This window comes from Hypomesus transpacificus, chromosome 4 (genome assembly GCF_021917145.1).
Source record: "Hypomesus transpacificus isolate Combined female chromosome 4, fHypTra1, whole genome shotgun sequence".
NCBI classification, from domain to species: Eukaryota; Metazoa; Chordata; class Actinopteri; order Osmeriformes; family Osmeridae; genus Hypomesus; species Hypomesus transpacificus.
The window spans coordinates 9,511,650-9,525,525 of NC_061063.1; the positions used below are offsets into that span (position 1 = coordinate 9,511,650).

General features: G+C 48.9%; 1 protein-coding gene across 8 annotated transcripts in view; it reads right to left on the reverse strand.

Annotated features, from left to right (window-relative positions):
- Nucleotides 1-13,876, reverse strand: part of akap9 (A kinase (PRKA) anchor protein 9) — a 59,297-nt gene that overhangs the window by 18,638 nt on the left and 26,783 nt on the right. For 6 of the 8 annotated variants that reach the window (XM_047019386.1, XM_047019382.1, XM_047019387.1 and 3 more), the window contains 6 exons: nucleotides 13,221-13,378; nucleotides 11,062-11,273; nucleotides 5,392-5,554; nucleotides 1,828-1,922; nucleotides 1,433-1,550; nucleotides 238-276 (listed from right to left, as the gene is read on the reverse strand). In XM_047019386.1, coding sequence (XP_046875342.1) covers nucleotides 238-276; nucleotides 1,433-1,550; nucleotides 1,828-1,922; nucleotides 5,392-5,554; nucleotides 11,062-11,273; nucleotides 13,221-13,378 — 785 coding nt within the window. The remainder of the gene's footprint in view (nucleotides 1-237; nucleotides 277-1,432; nucleotides 1,551-1,827; nucleotides 1,923-5,391; nucleotides 5,555-11,061; nucleotides 11,274-13,220; nucleotides 13,379-13,876) is intronic. The other 2 variants (XM_047019381.1, XM_047019384.1) reach the window with 2 other exon arrangements.

Sequence of the window (13,876 nt, forward strand, 5' to 3'; positions counted from 1 at the left end):
ACACGTTACCATGACGTACCAGGACATACCAGAACATAGAAAAGTGAATCGAAACAAAAAAAGCTGAAGCAACGATTAGTGAGTGAGGGGGCCCATGGCAAGCAAGGGGTTATTTGGTGAGTTGCTGGATTCGAGGGGTTAAAAGAATAAGTATCATATATCGGTGATTGCCCACTGGACTGGAGACGATAAAGAGATGCACAGAGAGGAGACTGGCCATGCGTGATGTGGACACACCTGCTTCAGGTGCAGCCACCCCTGCAGCTTCAACTAGGCCTACAGGAGAACGAGAAAGCACAGTGATTTAACATGCTCTTTGTCTGGTCATAAAAAAAAGTAGAGAAAGAGAGAGGGAGAGAGAGAGTGTGTCAATGAGAAAGGATGCAGAGATGGAAATAGAGAGGGTGGAGCCTAACTGCCTTTTATGGCCGTGGGAATTGGTTAAAGATGTGTTGGCAGAGGAGGAATGAGCCAATGCCGTAAGAGCAAGGCGAAAGTGTTCCTGAAATGGCTCCTGTAAAATAGGTTGTATTTCTGCCCTCGTTTGAACAGGACACTTACCGTTCCGTGTGAGATTGTTTACTTGCAGAATAACCTAAAACAGAGCACTGAATGCCAGGCAGAAGGATCAGTTGCCTAGTGTTACTGTATCTATGATGAAAAACCAATACCCCCTGGGCAAAAAACCGGCTGGACGTCATTCACCACAAGGCACCAAATAGGTATCCATTACAAACATTGGAACAACATGAATTCAGACTTCAGTTTGCTCTGCAACCACCATTGTGGATATAGTTAAATTGGTTCTGGAGACTTCTTGAACATACAATAGAGACCTAACCCTTACGAACAGGCAAACACATAATCGAATGTATGTTCTATTACAATCTATGAAAATAAGCGTTGACAGTTGAGATGAAAGCACAGGGTGCCTATGGTGTCGAGCTGTCTGCCTAGCAACACACCTGGTGATGAGAATCAGGTGTCACACTGATGCAAATGCACATCTAGCCAATAAAGACTGACTGTGTACGGAAAAGAACAGGCATGTTTTGTGTGAGTCATTCGAACCTGTGCTTCCCTATGAAACTATTTAAAGACAGACTTTATCATAGTTTTTGTATGAAGCACACATTGCAAGGCACACACTTGTATGTAACTTTACATATACTGTGTCACTTCTGCACTCGTATAATCAGTTAGAACATTACTGCTACTCAACACTAGCATAAGCAATGCAAATTATTTTAAAAAGTAGTAAATAGTTAGTAGTATAGTAAAAGTTAATACATCTGAATAGGCTGGATATTCAGACAATAGTTCTGAGGTAATTAACAACCCCTTTTCATCTATTACTTAGCCTTTTAATTAGGCAAAAAAAAAAAAAAAAAAAACGTGAGGTAGCTGACAGGGGGATTAATGGGATACGTACACATCTCTCGGGGCCCGGCCATCTCCCTCATGGCATCCTGTTGCCGTGACAGCAGCTCCCGTTCCTGCTGAGCCAGCAGCCTCTCCTGCTCCAGCTCGCGAAGGCGGCTGCTCGTCACCTGAAACAGCCAATCACGGCGCCCGGTTCAGGATCAATAGCAATTCAGTTAGAGTACGAGTGTCGACAAGAGACAGGAGAAACACAAATCAATATTCAGGTCGCACAACCCCTGGATGGATGTCGGTTTACTGTCTGATCTGTAACGAGAAATACATATGGACTTGTTCGGTCCATCTTTTGTTTGTTTCACGAACCATTCAGAGATTGGTCTCTCACCCGTGGCTCAGTAGCAGAGCACATGATTCAGGAGGTTCAAATCCCCCCGGGTGTGTTACCTGCAGCTCTTGCTCCAGGCTCAGGTGGAGCTCCTCCTTGTGACGTAGCTGCTGCTCCTGTGCCGCCCGCTCACCTGTGTAGCCGTCTATCAGACCTGGGGAGGAGGGGGAGGGAGGGAGGGGGAGGGAGAGGGCGACGGAGGGGGAGAGGAGGGGGAGGAAGGGGGGAGGGAGGGGGACGGAGGGGGGAGAGGAGGGGGTGGGAGGGGGGGGAGAGGAGGGGGAGGGAGGGGGGGGGAGAGGAGGGGGGGAGAGGGAGTAGGAGGAGAGGAGGAGTGGGGGAGGGAGGGGAAAGGTGTTAAAAACTCAAGTGTTGTGTTCCCTCTGTCCATGCAAATATACTATCAAAATGACTTCCACAACTATGTACCAATTCCTTGAAGCCAGCCTCAACCACTAGAAAACAACCCCCCAAGCACACGCACGTTTTCAGACTAACAAACACATGCGAGGGGAGCGAGGCATGTGTGACCCAGTTAGCTTGGGAGGCCATGGAGGACAGCCAATGAGATAGGCCTGTTACCAACACAGATCGCTAGGCACCATCAGCTCATTCTGATGTTGATCAGAAAAGAAATTTAGTTTTTATATTCTACATTAAGGATTGATGAAAACAAGTGTTTTAAATATTCTTTAAATAAAATAAATAAAAATCTGGATTTGAAATATTCTACATTAAGGGTTGAAAAATACAATTCTATCTGTGTTCTATATTAAGGACAAACCCTATATTAATGGGTGATGAATAAACAAATCATTTTAATACTATTCTCTGCTGGTGGGTGGAATGCTGAGGTCACAAGACCAGTTGGGAACTAGCTGGTCCTGAATTCCTCTAGTCGCAATAGGGTCACCATGGCAACAGGTCCACATGACCCCTTACAAGACATACAGTCCATTATACATACTATAAATAAAATAATAATATACATTAATTTTCATCAAAAGCCAGTCTAAAAGCTCAGTGCAGCCAAGTGTGGTTCCCCGTGTTGAGCCTTCTGTGTACATGTATTCCACAAAGTTTATCGCTTTATTCTATTATGTTTATATGTTATGTTTGTTTCTCAAGCCAGGAAAACATGGGACATGTTCAAGTTGCGGTACACTCTGGGACTTCAGTTTACGAGCGGGGGGAGACTACGACCGCCAGAATCCCTGACGACCGAACCGCACAGAGACCACTGCGGTCTCAAAAGGAAAACGGTCGTCCTGGTCCCACCACGCGCTTGCGTTTGATAACGGTGCTAACGAGAGCGCTAGCTATCGATCACGGAGCTAACCAGCTAGCTGTAGCTGACTCAGCGTAGTTAAGACACTGCCCCGGCACTCGTTTCCCACATGAACACGTCAACAAACATGTAAACAGTTACAGACTTCTGCACTCCAAACACATTTCCTTCATGACTGGCCAGAAATTGAATTGTTCCACCGTCCACAACACAACACTGTTGGTCTCTCAGACAAAGCCATGACGTCGCTGTGTAATCCTACACCATACACAAGACATCATTTCCAAAGGATCACTCCGATACTCCACCGTAATTCAATACTATGGTAAATAATATTTCGCCGCAGAGGAACCCAAGGGCCTTCACAGGCTGGCTTATGGTTTCTGTCAGTCGTGACAGAACATCTTCTGGCTGCCTCAAGCCTGTGCAGTGATAATTGAAACCAGTCTTCAACACCACACCCAGAGCTACCACACAGAGGATCTTGCAAACAAAAGCGTGCTATTAATGTTGCTCGACATCCATCGTGTTTGTACACGAAGTCAGCAACACAGACACAATAGAGAGATGCGATTATTTGACTTAGAGGCGTCTTCAAAAGGGTTTAGGCCCAACACCAACTTGAACTCCAAATTCTTCACATTCCCGCACGTGACTCTGGTACTAATATGATTATTAACCGAGTAATACTATAAAAATGTGACAAGTAACACACCTAAAGGTTATGTTAACAACTTCAGAGCAGACATTCCTATCGTAAAAATCAAGTTCCTGTGCCTTTAAATACAAATGTCCCTCATGTCACATCAATTAACAGCCGACCATTCATCGTTTTCTAACAATGCCAGTGGGCGTTTTACAGGCTGACAGTGTCTCCCTTCATGCAGACAAGCACCAGCTCGGTGGAGATAACTTGATGATACCAAATATTTGCCATACTTCAACCGATCCTATCAGATCTTTTACACACACACACACACAAGGTATGTGAGAAGACACAACAAAGAATCATATTGAATTACAGTGATTACATTGCTGTTACACTCCCCAGAATCAAGCAAAGACTATGTCTCTTACAGTTTAAAAGCAGAATAAAGGGGGTCTTACCCTAAAATGAGTGTCTGTTCTTGCCTGTGTGTGATGGGTGTCCTGTGTGTGAGACCCCTGTGTCACATCTAGAGCCCTTGTGGACCATCTGTCCCTAACAGGGTGGTGACATCAGTCAGCCCCCCCCCCCCCCCCCCCAACAGGGGCATAAACACTGACATTATAGTGCCACTCTCTAACAAGGGCATTAAAAGTAACAAAATGGTGCCACCCCCAAACAAGGGGAATACAAATTATAAAAATGAACGTTAACTTCTTACAGTTTGAGATGCAGTTTCCCTTCGACCCAGAGCCTTGTGTTTCACTTCCACGTCCAGAAGACCCTCACCTGTCCTCCCCATTCACCTCCCCCGACGCAAACCCTCCCTGACAAACACTCTCACTATGACCTTTGACCTCGCCACCTGTTGTCTGACCTCGTCATTTAACACCTGCCTCTCTCCTCAAACGAACACACCCATTTTCACACATTACCTCCCAACGCAGGTCTTCAGAAAGCTAAGAATACACACACACACACACACACACACACACACACACATACACAATTGCCACCCACTCACCCTCTCCCCTGCCACCCTCTCCCACTACCTTCCTCCCCCCACTTCACCAATCCCCTCCTCACCCTCCCCCACCCACTCCCCTCCTCACCCTCTCCCACTACCTTCCTCCCCCCACTTCACCAATCCCCTCCTCACCCTCCCCCACCCACTCCCCTCCTCACCCTCCCCCACCCACTCCCCTCCTCACCCTCCCCCACCCACTCCCCTCCTCACCCTCCCCCACCCACTCCCCTCCTCACCCTCCCCCACCCACTCCCCTCCTCACCCTCCCCCACCCACTCCCCTCCTCACCCTCCCCCACCCACTCCCCTCCTCACCCTCCCCCCACCCACTCCCCTCCTCACCCTCCCCCACCCACTCCCCTCCTCACCCTCCCCCACCCACCCACTCCCCTCCTCACCCTCCCCCACCCACCCACTCCCCTCCTCACCCTCCCCCACCCACTCCCCTCCTCACCCTCCCCCACCCACTCCCCTCCTCACCCTCCCCCACCCACTCCCCTCCTCACCCTCCCCCACCCACTCCCCTCCTCACCCTCCCCCACCCAATCCCCTCCTCACCCTCCCCCACCCACTCCCCTCCTCACCCTCCCCCACCCACTCCCCTCCTCACCCTCCCCCACCCACTCCCCTCCTCACCCTAACCCCACCCACTCCCCTCCTCACCCTCTGCCCGGTGGAGCTCCAGGGCCAGCTTCTCCCGGGTGTGGGCCTCCTCCCCCAGCCTCTCCTGCAGCTCCTCCTGCCTCTGCAGCAGGTCTCCCATCTCCTGGCTGTGTCTGAAGGACTCTCGCATCAGCTCTGTCTGGGTGAGACGGGCATGCTCCAGCTGGGGAGGGGGGAGGGAGGAGGTGATGGGGAGGGAGGGGGTGATGGGGAGGGGGTGATGGGGAAGGGGTGATGGGGAGGTAGGTGGAGAGGGGGAGGGAGGGGGTGATGGGGAGGGGGTGATGGGGAGGGGGTGATGGGGAGGGAGGGGGTGATGGGGAGGTAGGTGGAGAGGGGGAGGGATGCAGAGGGACAGAGAAGATTGGACAGAAGTTAAGACTAATTCGTGCCTTATAAGACAAAGACAGAAGTTGTTGCCAGCTGATCGAGGTTAGGGAGGGGGCATGGGAAGGGCAAGATTAGAGAAGGGTTAAAACAAAGTCTTATTAATTTGAAGATATTAAGATATTGTTAGTAGTTTTAGAACACAAATTGGGATAGTGTTGCTGGTGTGAGATAACCTGTAATAAGTCTGTGAAACTACTTTTTTGGATGTATCTATGAAACTACTTTGAGTTATCATGGATCCTCAACATCCTCGCCTGTGGATTCAGAGGACACACCAGCACCTGCTTTCAGGCTGAATGGAGATTTACGATCCCGCAACAAAGCCCTCAGGCTATACCTGTCCCTCTAACTAAAACATGACCATATCTCCTGCACCGAAGGTCAAAGTGTCATTAAACCAACCAGGAAGGAATCACATGACTGCCACACAGAACCCAGGTGAAATTACAGATGTTAAACACTTCCAGTACTGTAGTCAACTGACTCCTTTTGCCGCAGAGTGTGAGTTGAGCTGCCAGATAGTGACATGTCACTAATGATAAAGAGCTTGCTTACACGTATACACACAGGGCTCAAAGTGTGCTGTCATGGAGGAAGGTGTGTTACTGACTGCATAATAGCACAGCCGTGACACACAACAGCAGGTACCCTTTAAGACAGACTCAACGAGTTTGCACTTTTCCTCAGACTCGTTTTACCAGAACCTTCTGCCTGTGGCCAGACAGCTGTGCGGCACTCTGCACGGTACACACCAACCTACCGTATACGGCGGCGTGGGCAGGGATATCTTGGAGATCACCTTAAGCAGGTGCCCATTGGTCCTGTGGTTGACGTGCGAGATCTGCGTCTGCACCACCACGGCGTTCTTCTCGTTGAGGGTGCCGCTGAGGGGAAAGGGTCGGGGCAGGGGCACACGGGACTCCACCTCGTACACGTCCTGGTCCTCTCCCTCCACCCACAGGCTGGCCTGCTTGGTGGAGTTCCAGTATGAGCGGTAAGAATCCATGATCCCGGAGAGCGACGCGTTCCCGTGATCCGGTCGGCGGCGTGGAAACTAGACCGCACCTGCCGCCCTGAGGGTGCCGGCGGCGGAGCGAGGCATTGCTTGGAGGTAGACGGACGGGAGAGCCAGGCGCAGAGAGGAACGCGGGGGAAGTTGCCGGGCTCTAAGCAACGGTCTCTACGGGGCCGTCACGCGGCGCAGGGCCTTGGGTAAACAATACCGTGGGGGGGGGCTGGCTGGCTGGGAGGTGAGCTGGCATCCACTGTGACTCAATCACATGATATCCTGCGACGCCCAGAACAGGTCAATATTGAGAAGAGTCGAGTCCTCAAATAACAACCAGGTGAAGTTTGGAGTCTGAAGAAAAGTAGAAACTCTACGGTGTTGATAACAGAAAGTAACCCTTCACCGACGGGGGTTGGAAATCACACCACGCACCTGTGGCTAAAGGCATGCCAGGGCGCAGCGTCAGGGGAGATAGACAGACAAACGAATAAAAGACAGAGAGACTCCGAAGAGCTGTCCTCCTCCCAAGCTGTCTCTCTCTCGCTCTTTCTGCTTCTCTTTCAGAATCACGGCCGCTCAGCGAAGCTTCCACTCCCCTATAGCTCGCTCCATTTCTTCCGCTCCCTCTCTCCCTCTCCTCGCTCGCCTCCCTCCCTCTGGAAGCTCATTAACAAAGCCATGCCGCCACGGCAACAGCGACCCGCGGGGAAGCCCCCAGGGCCCCCCTTAATTGCTTCCCGGCGAGGGTGAATGTGTGGGATGGCCCGGCTAGTCTTATCTTTCCTTTCACGCTCTCGTCCTCCCTGTCAATCCTTCAACAAACCTCTGTGGATCTCTCTGACCCAGTCTCTCTCTCTCTCCTCTCCTCTCCTCTCTGTCTGCCGGCACACTTCTCTGAGTCAGTGTCCTGCTGTCGCTTTCTCTTTACTGCTCCAACTCTCTCTCACCGCTTTCTTTCTCTCTCTCTCTCCTGGTTCTCTTTCTCTCTCTCCTTACTTCAGGCAGCCTATCAGAGCACTCTTATTTTTTCTCTTTCTCTCTCCCTCTCTCTCCCCCCTCTCTTTCTACAAACAAGCATGGAGGCTTATAGGGGGCTAAATCCGTGTGTCCCAGTGTGGAACAGCAACAACAGGCAGAACGTATCTCCCTTTCACTTCCTGGATCAATAGTGGGGGCAGGATCCTGTTCACTGATAGGGGGAGGGAGTGGGTGTGGCCTCTGCTCCCAGGACAAGTGGAGCAGGTAGCTTTGAGCGGCTGAGTACTTTTACACTCTCACAGACACGCCTTTTTGTGTGTTTTTTTTATTTAATATGAGGGCTTGGTGAACCGGATTCATACTCTTCGTCGGAGCAGATTATCCGAGTGCGGCGTTGGGACACATCTCCCTAAATACCACACATATTCAGCTTCTTCCTTTCTGCCCACTTTCTCTCTCCTCCTCTCCCCTCCCTCTCTCCCCCTACTCTACCCTCCTTCTCTCCCCTCCTTTCTCCCTCTCACCTTACTGTTTACAGGATAAGCAAAGAGCCAACCTTATTGAACGTGCACCATCAACATGTCATGTCGTTGCGTCAGTGTTACTGAATACCTCCCTCTCCCGAAAACACTTGACAAAGCCAACTTACGGGACACTTAACATTCCACTGTAAAGTCATTACATGAGCATCCACTCAGACCGCCCCTTATAGGCCAGGAAGATAAGGAATTACGATCATTCACGCCGACAGTACAGTGTGCCTCTAATCAATCGCCCTTCGGAGAAACCATTAAATGATCGGTCGAGACCTAAGAAGACGCGGAGCTGGATTGATTTGTGAACTACAAGCAGGTGTCTCCAGTTTGAAGTGAGGGATTATTAAGTGGTGTTTGACGTGTGATCTGCTGTAGAACATTCCAGAGTGACACTTTATTGGCAGAAGGTTGGACGGTGATGACTTGGCATTTGTACGGGAGTTCAGAGTTCAGAGTGCTCATGTCTTTTATTGGGCCATCAGTGAGAATGAAGATCTTAGCTTCCTTCCCACGCGATCCTACCCAAGCTGACGTGAGAGCTTTCATGTCTACACTGCCAGTCATTATACAGCAAGTTAGACATTTACATTTAGTCATTTAGCAGACGCTCTTATCCAGAGCGATTTACAGTAAGTACAGGGACATTTCCCTGAGGCAAGTAGGGTGAAGTGCCTTGCCCAAGGATACAACGTCATTTGGCACGGTCGGGAATCAAACTGGCAACCTTCAGATTACTAGCCCGATTCCCTAACCGCTCAGCCACCTGACTCCCATACTGGACCCAACTACTATGTGACTTGAGAAAATTAATCTGCAGAAAAAAACTACTTTACAAGGAAATTAAACTCATGGATAAATACATTGGCTACCATACACTACTTGATTTAAAATTCAAAAATATTTTTTTGCAGTTCACGTGATTCCTCAGAGATTGACAGTATAAAGTGCTGGAACATAATTCATGCTTGAGCTAAAATCTCATCTATGCTATTTTTAGATGGCTAACATAAAGCCACAACACCGTGAGTAATGCTTGAATATAGGCCAAACAGAAGATGCACCATGTAGTCACTATGGCACATTCAATGACGTGCAAAAAGCAGACCCCAGTTCACTGACAGACTAAGAAAACAGAGATGGGCCATGGCCACCTTAGGGGGCGGGCCCAGCTCATCCAGCTGGATCACAATAGGCTGTCTGAACGGACAAAGCTGCATACAAATGTCCCTCGTATCTATAGGCAACCGCTTAGAATGAGCCAGCTCCTTTGTGACGGTGAATTCTAGAGTGTCTCTCTCTCTGTGACCCGCTAGGATTCTGTCGTCTCATTCACCCTGGGGTTCTGTGAGGGGAGCGGAACACCACGGGGGGGGGGGGGGGGGGGCGGTTGGCATGGTAAAGGACATTGTCTGTGTGTGTTGTGTGTGTAGCCATTGTGGGCTAATGTGACAAAGACCATATTTACATCCCCGTGCTCAGCCAGTACCTTCTAGCCAACACTAACATGCAAAGCTATGACAATGCAAGGAATGTTTACATGGGAATATTTCAATAACAAAAACATTCCCGTCGGCCGAGGAATAGATGACCTGCACCTGGTTTGAATGTGATTTCTAAGACAGTAGTTCAATTGTATTTTTTGGCAACACTTTACATTAAGGTTAACTACCATATAACTACATAAGAATACCTATAGTAACATGTAACTTGTAGTTACATAAGAACTGCTACTTGTATTTAGTCACACTTGATTATGGTTCAGTGGTACAAACGACAACACAAATGAAACATGGTATTGGGAAGGTTGGGCTTTCCAGGCGTAAGTAGATGTTAACATTGATCTTGTTCGGGCGACACAACGTTCAACTGCCCCTCTTTTCAACATCTACTCCCCCCCCATGATGGGCCTTCTTACACATATAAAAAAACGTATACCGCTAACACATAACACCATGTAATGACATAGCAATTGTAATGTGTCCACAACGTTTTTACTGAAGGTATACCCATGTTGTTACATAATAGTTGATGCAACCTTAATGTGAGGATATTCATGATATGGCATTATAACCCCGATTCTCTTTGTTTACTGAACGGCACGTTGACCCCCCCCCATCATCAGACCAGTATTGAAACTTTAAGTAGCCTGTTGATTGTAATTCCTAAACTATAGCTAGTCAGTTAATGATTCACGAGTCAGTTGGTGGGTTAACCAGTTAGTAACAGGATTTTATGGCCAGTTAGTGTCGATGTTGGGAGTGAAAGCAGCCTGAAAGAAAGTTAACAAGGCAAACACAGAGCCTTCAAATGTAATCTTTATCCTCAACACGCTTTAAAACATACCTTGTTTTAAAACCTATAGCTTCAACATGACTGTTGGTAGAAGATTTGAATGCCGTCTGAAACCCTAAACAATCCCTGATTAGTGAAATTCCTTTTCCTTTTAGTCCACTACCATGCTTGCCCCCATTCTATCCCCCCAACCGGACTAGCCCCAGCCGTGCTAGCCCCAGCCGTGCTAGCCCCAGCCGTGCTAGCCCCAGCCATGCTAGCCCCAGCCGTGCTAGCCCCAGCCATGCTAGCCCCAGCCGTGCTAGCCCCAGCCATGCTAGCCCCAGCCGTGCTAGCCCCAGCCATGCTAGCCCCAACCATGCTAGCCCCATGCTAGAGATAGGTATAGCTCGGAAGCAGAGCATCTGACTGCAGAGCCCCCCAGCACCTGGATCCCAGACCTACGGCCAGAACAGCGAGCCATACCTGATTGGTGGTTTCGGTGATGGCCACCAGCAGCTTCTCCACGGCCGCCTGGAGGCGGGCGCTAATATTCATGAGGTACTCCTCATTCTGAAGCTCCGCCCCCTGCATCAGGCTGTCGGACGCCTCCAGACCCTCGTCCGTCTCACCGGACCACACGCTCACGTCGTCCGCCCCGGTCTCGCTGCCGTAACGACTCTCCGTGGAGATGTCTGCTGTCAGTCGAGACAAGGTAAGACAGTGTCAAACCTCCAAACTGAATGATAATGATGAATGATAATGATGAATGATTGAGGTACATTGGTTGACAATTCATATGCAAAACTCTACAAGAGAGATGATGCTTTACAAATGGTCATGTTTCAAACCACGAACGTCAACTTCATCCTCATTAAAAAGACTCCAGTTCAACTACATCATTGTGGCCAAAGGGGAAATGAAATTGTAGTGACTGGTAGTGTCACCCAAGACACAAACACATCTATCAGCATGAAGACACACTAGGACGAGACAGGCACCACGCTTCTGAATGCCAGCTGTGTTTTGTCTGATAATCCACAATCGCTTTTTTCATCTCACAAGGGCAACACAAATCCTCTTTTAACCCCTCCTCCTCTATCTGCTCTAGTCTAATTCCTCTCCAAATCTGTTTCTCTCTTTCCAACTGTTTAGAAAAAACACTGAAAAAAAACAAAACATAAAAAAACACTAACATTTGCAAAGACAAAAAAAAACAGATAAATTGGAAAGGTGAAAAAGTCGAGCAGCTAACTCACTCAGCCATCAAACTCAATCTTAATAATGAACTTAATGATTCAGAAAGGCAGTCGTGTGTGTGTAAGTGAGTGTGTTGGCATGTGCGTATGTACATCATACACAACTGCAAGCTGTTGTGTGCGTCTGCGTGTGTGTTTGCACCTGGTGGTGTGTGTGGAAGGCTGACAGATATTTACTTGAGGGTAGATGTTCTCACATGACGGGTTGGTTTTAACACACAAACCAAACGAAAAACTAGGATGTCAAATGACTTGGCTTGAGTCGGCAGGGCGTCTAACCCTGAAACACACAACTCAAATAAGGAGCCCTCCACCTCTTAGACACACATGGAGGATCAGATGACACTTGTAAAGTAAAGCTGTCCTGAGTAGTGTCCAGGGCAAGGAGAGGTCCAGGGAGGGACTGTCAGTTTGAATCTAAAGTAGGTCTCTCTGAGCAAGGGTACTTTTTGGGCTGCAGCTTGCTAAATTAGAACCTAGAGTGACAGCTGGATTCCAAAGATCACAACCGATATCGATGATCCGATTAAATTATATTAAGATTATCGTCTCATGTTATTATATTCAGATTATATTATATTCCGATTATTGGCAAATGTAATTATATTCAGATTTCGATTAGATAATATTATATTCAGATTTTTAACTAATTCAATTATATTCAAATTCAGATTATTAGCAGATGGTATCAGACTGAGATTCAGATTATTCAATCAGCAGACAATAGACATGCTTCTACACGTGACGGTTCGATTCGCCAGACACAAAGTCATTTCTTCTGGAGGTTATGATGCGTGTTTGGTGGGAACTTGACTTTCAGTCTTTTGTCACAGAGCCAAGAAACTCCTGTTCTGTCATAGCCCAACATTTACATGTAGTCATTAAGCAGACTTACAGTAAGTACAGGGACATTCCCCCTGAGGCAAATGAGTGAAGTGCCTTGCCCAAGGACACAACATCAATTGCATGGCCAGGAATCGAACCGGCAACCTTCTGATTAATAGCCCGATTCCCTAACCGCTCAGCCATCTGACTCCCTAAGGACTTACAGCAGCAACCTTCTCATTGTTCCACTTAGACCAGTGGTTCTCAACCCTGTCCTCAGGGACCCCCTGTCCTGCATGTTTTAGATGTTTTCCTGCTCCAACACACCTAATTTGAATACATGGCTCGTTATCTAGCTCTGTAGAAGCCTGGTAACGAACATGCATTTGAATCAGGTGTGTTGGAGCCAAGTTGAAACTAAAACATGCAGGACAGGGGGTCCCTGAGGACCAGGGTTGAGAACCACTGCCTTAGACTGTTAGCATAGCGTTCACATAAATGTATCAGACATGCTCTCAAGCATGCATCAAAAGCAAGATCACAGATCTATTTAGACTTGACCTCTCTCGGGCCTCTGTGGTGGAGGGTGCCGCCCCCTGGTGGAGGTTTCCAGCAGTCCCTCCACGTGGCGCCCGATGGTCTCTTCAGCCGCCGCCGTCGTCTTCAGCACGTCGCGCAGCACCTGGCGGAGGCTCGCGTTGGCCTTCCGCAGGAGGTTCCTGGAGAAGGGAGAGAAGAAGAGAGAGGGATGGGGGGGTAAACAAACACTGTACCTCTGCTGCCGGTTCAATTCCCGGCCGTGCAAAAGTACGTTGTGTCCTTGGGCAAGACACTTCACCCTACTTGCTTCGGGAAGAATGTCCCTGTACTTACTGTAAGTCACTCTGGATAGGAGCGTCTACTACATGACTAAATGTAAATGTGCTGTACCTCTCAGTCTCTCCCTCCCTCTCAGTCTCTCCCTCCCTCTCAGTCTCTCCCTCCCTCTCAGTCTCTCCCTCCCTCTCTGTCTCTCCCTCCCTCTCAGTCTCTCCCTCCCTCTCTGTCTCTCCCTCCCTCTCTGTCTCTCCCTCCCTCTCTGTCTCTCCCTCCCTCTCTGTCTCTCCCTCCCTCTCTGTCTCTCCCTCCCTCTCTGTCTCTCCCTCCCTCTCTGTCTCTCCCTCCCTCTCTGTCTCTCCCTCCCTCTCTGTCTCTCCCTCCCTCTCAGTCTCTCCCTC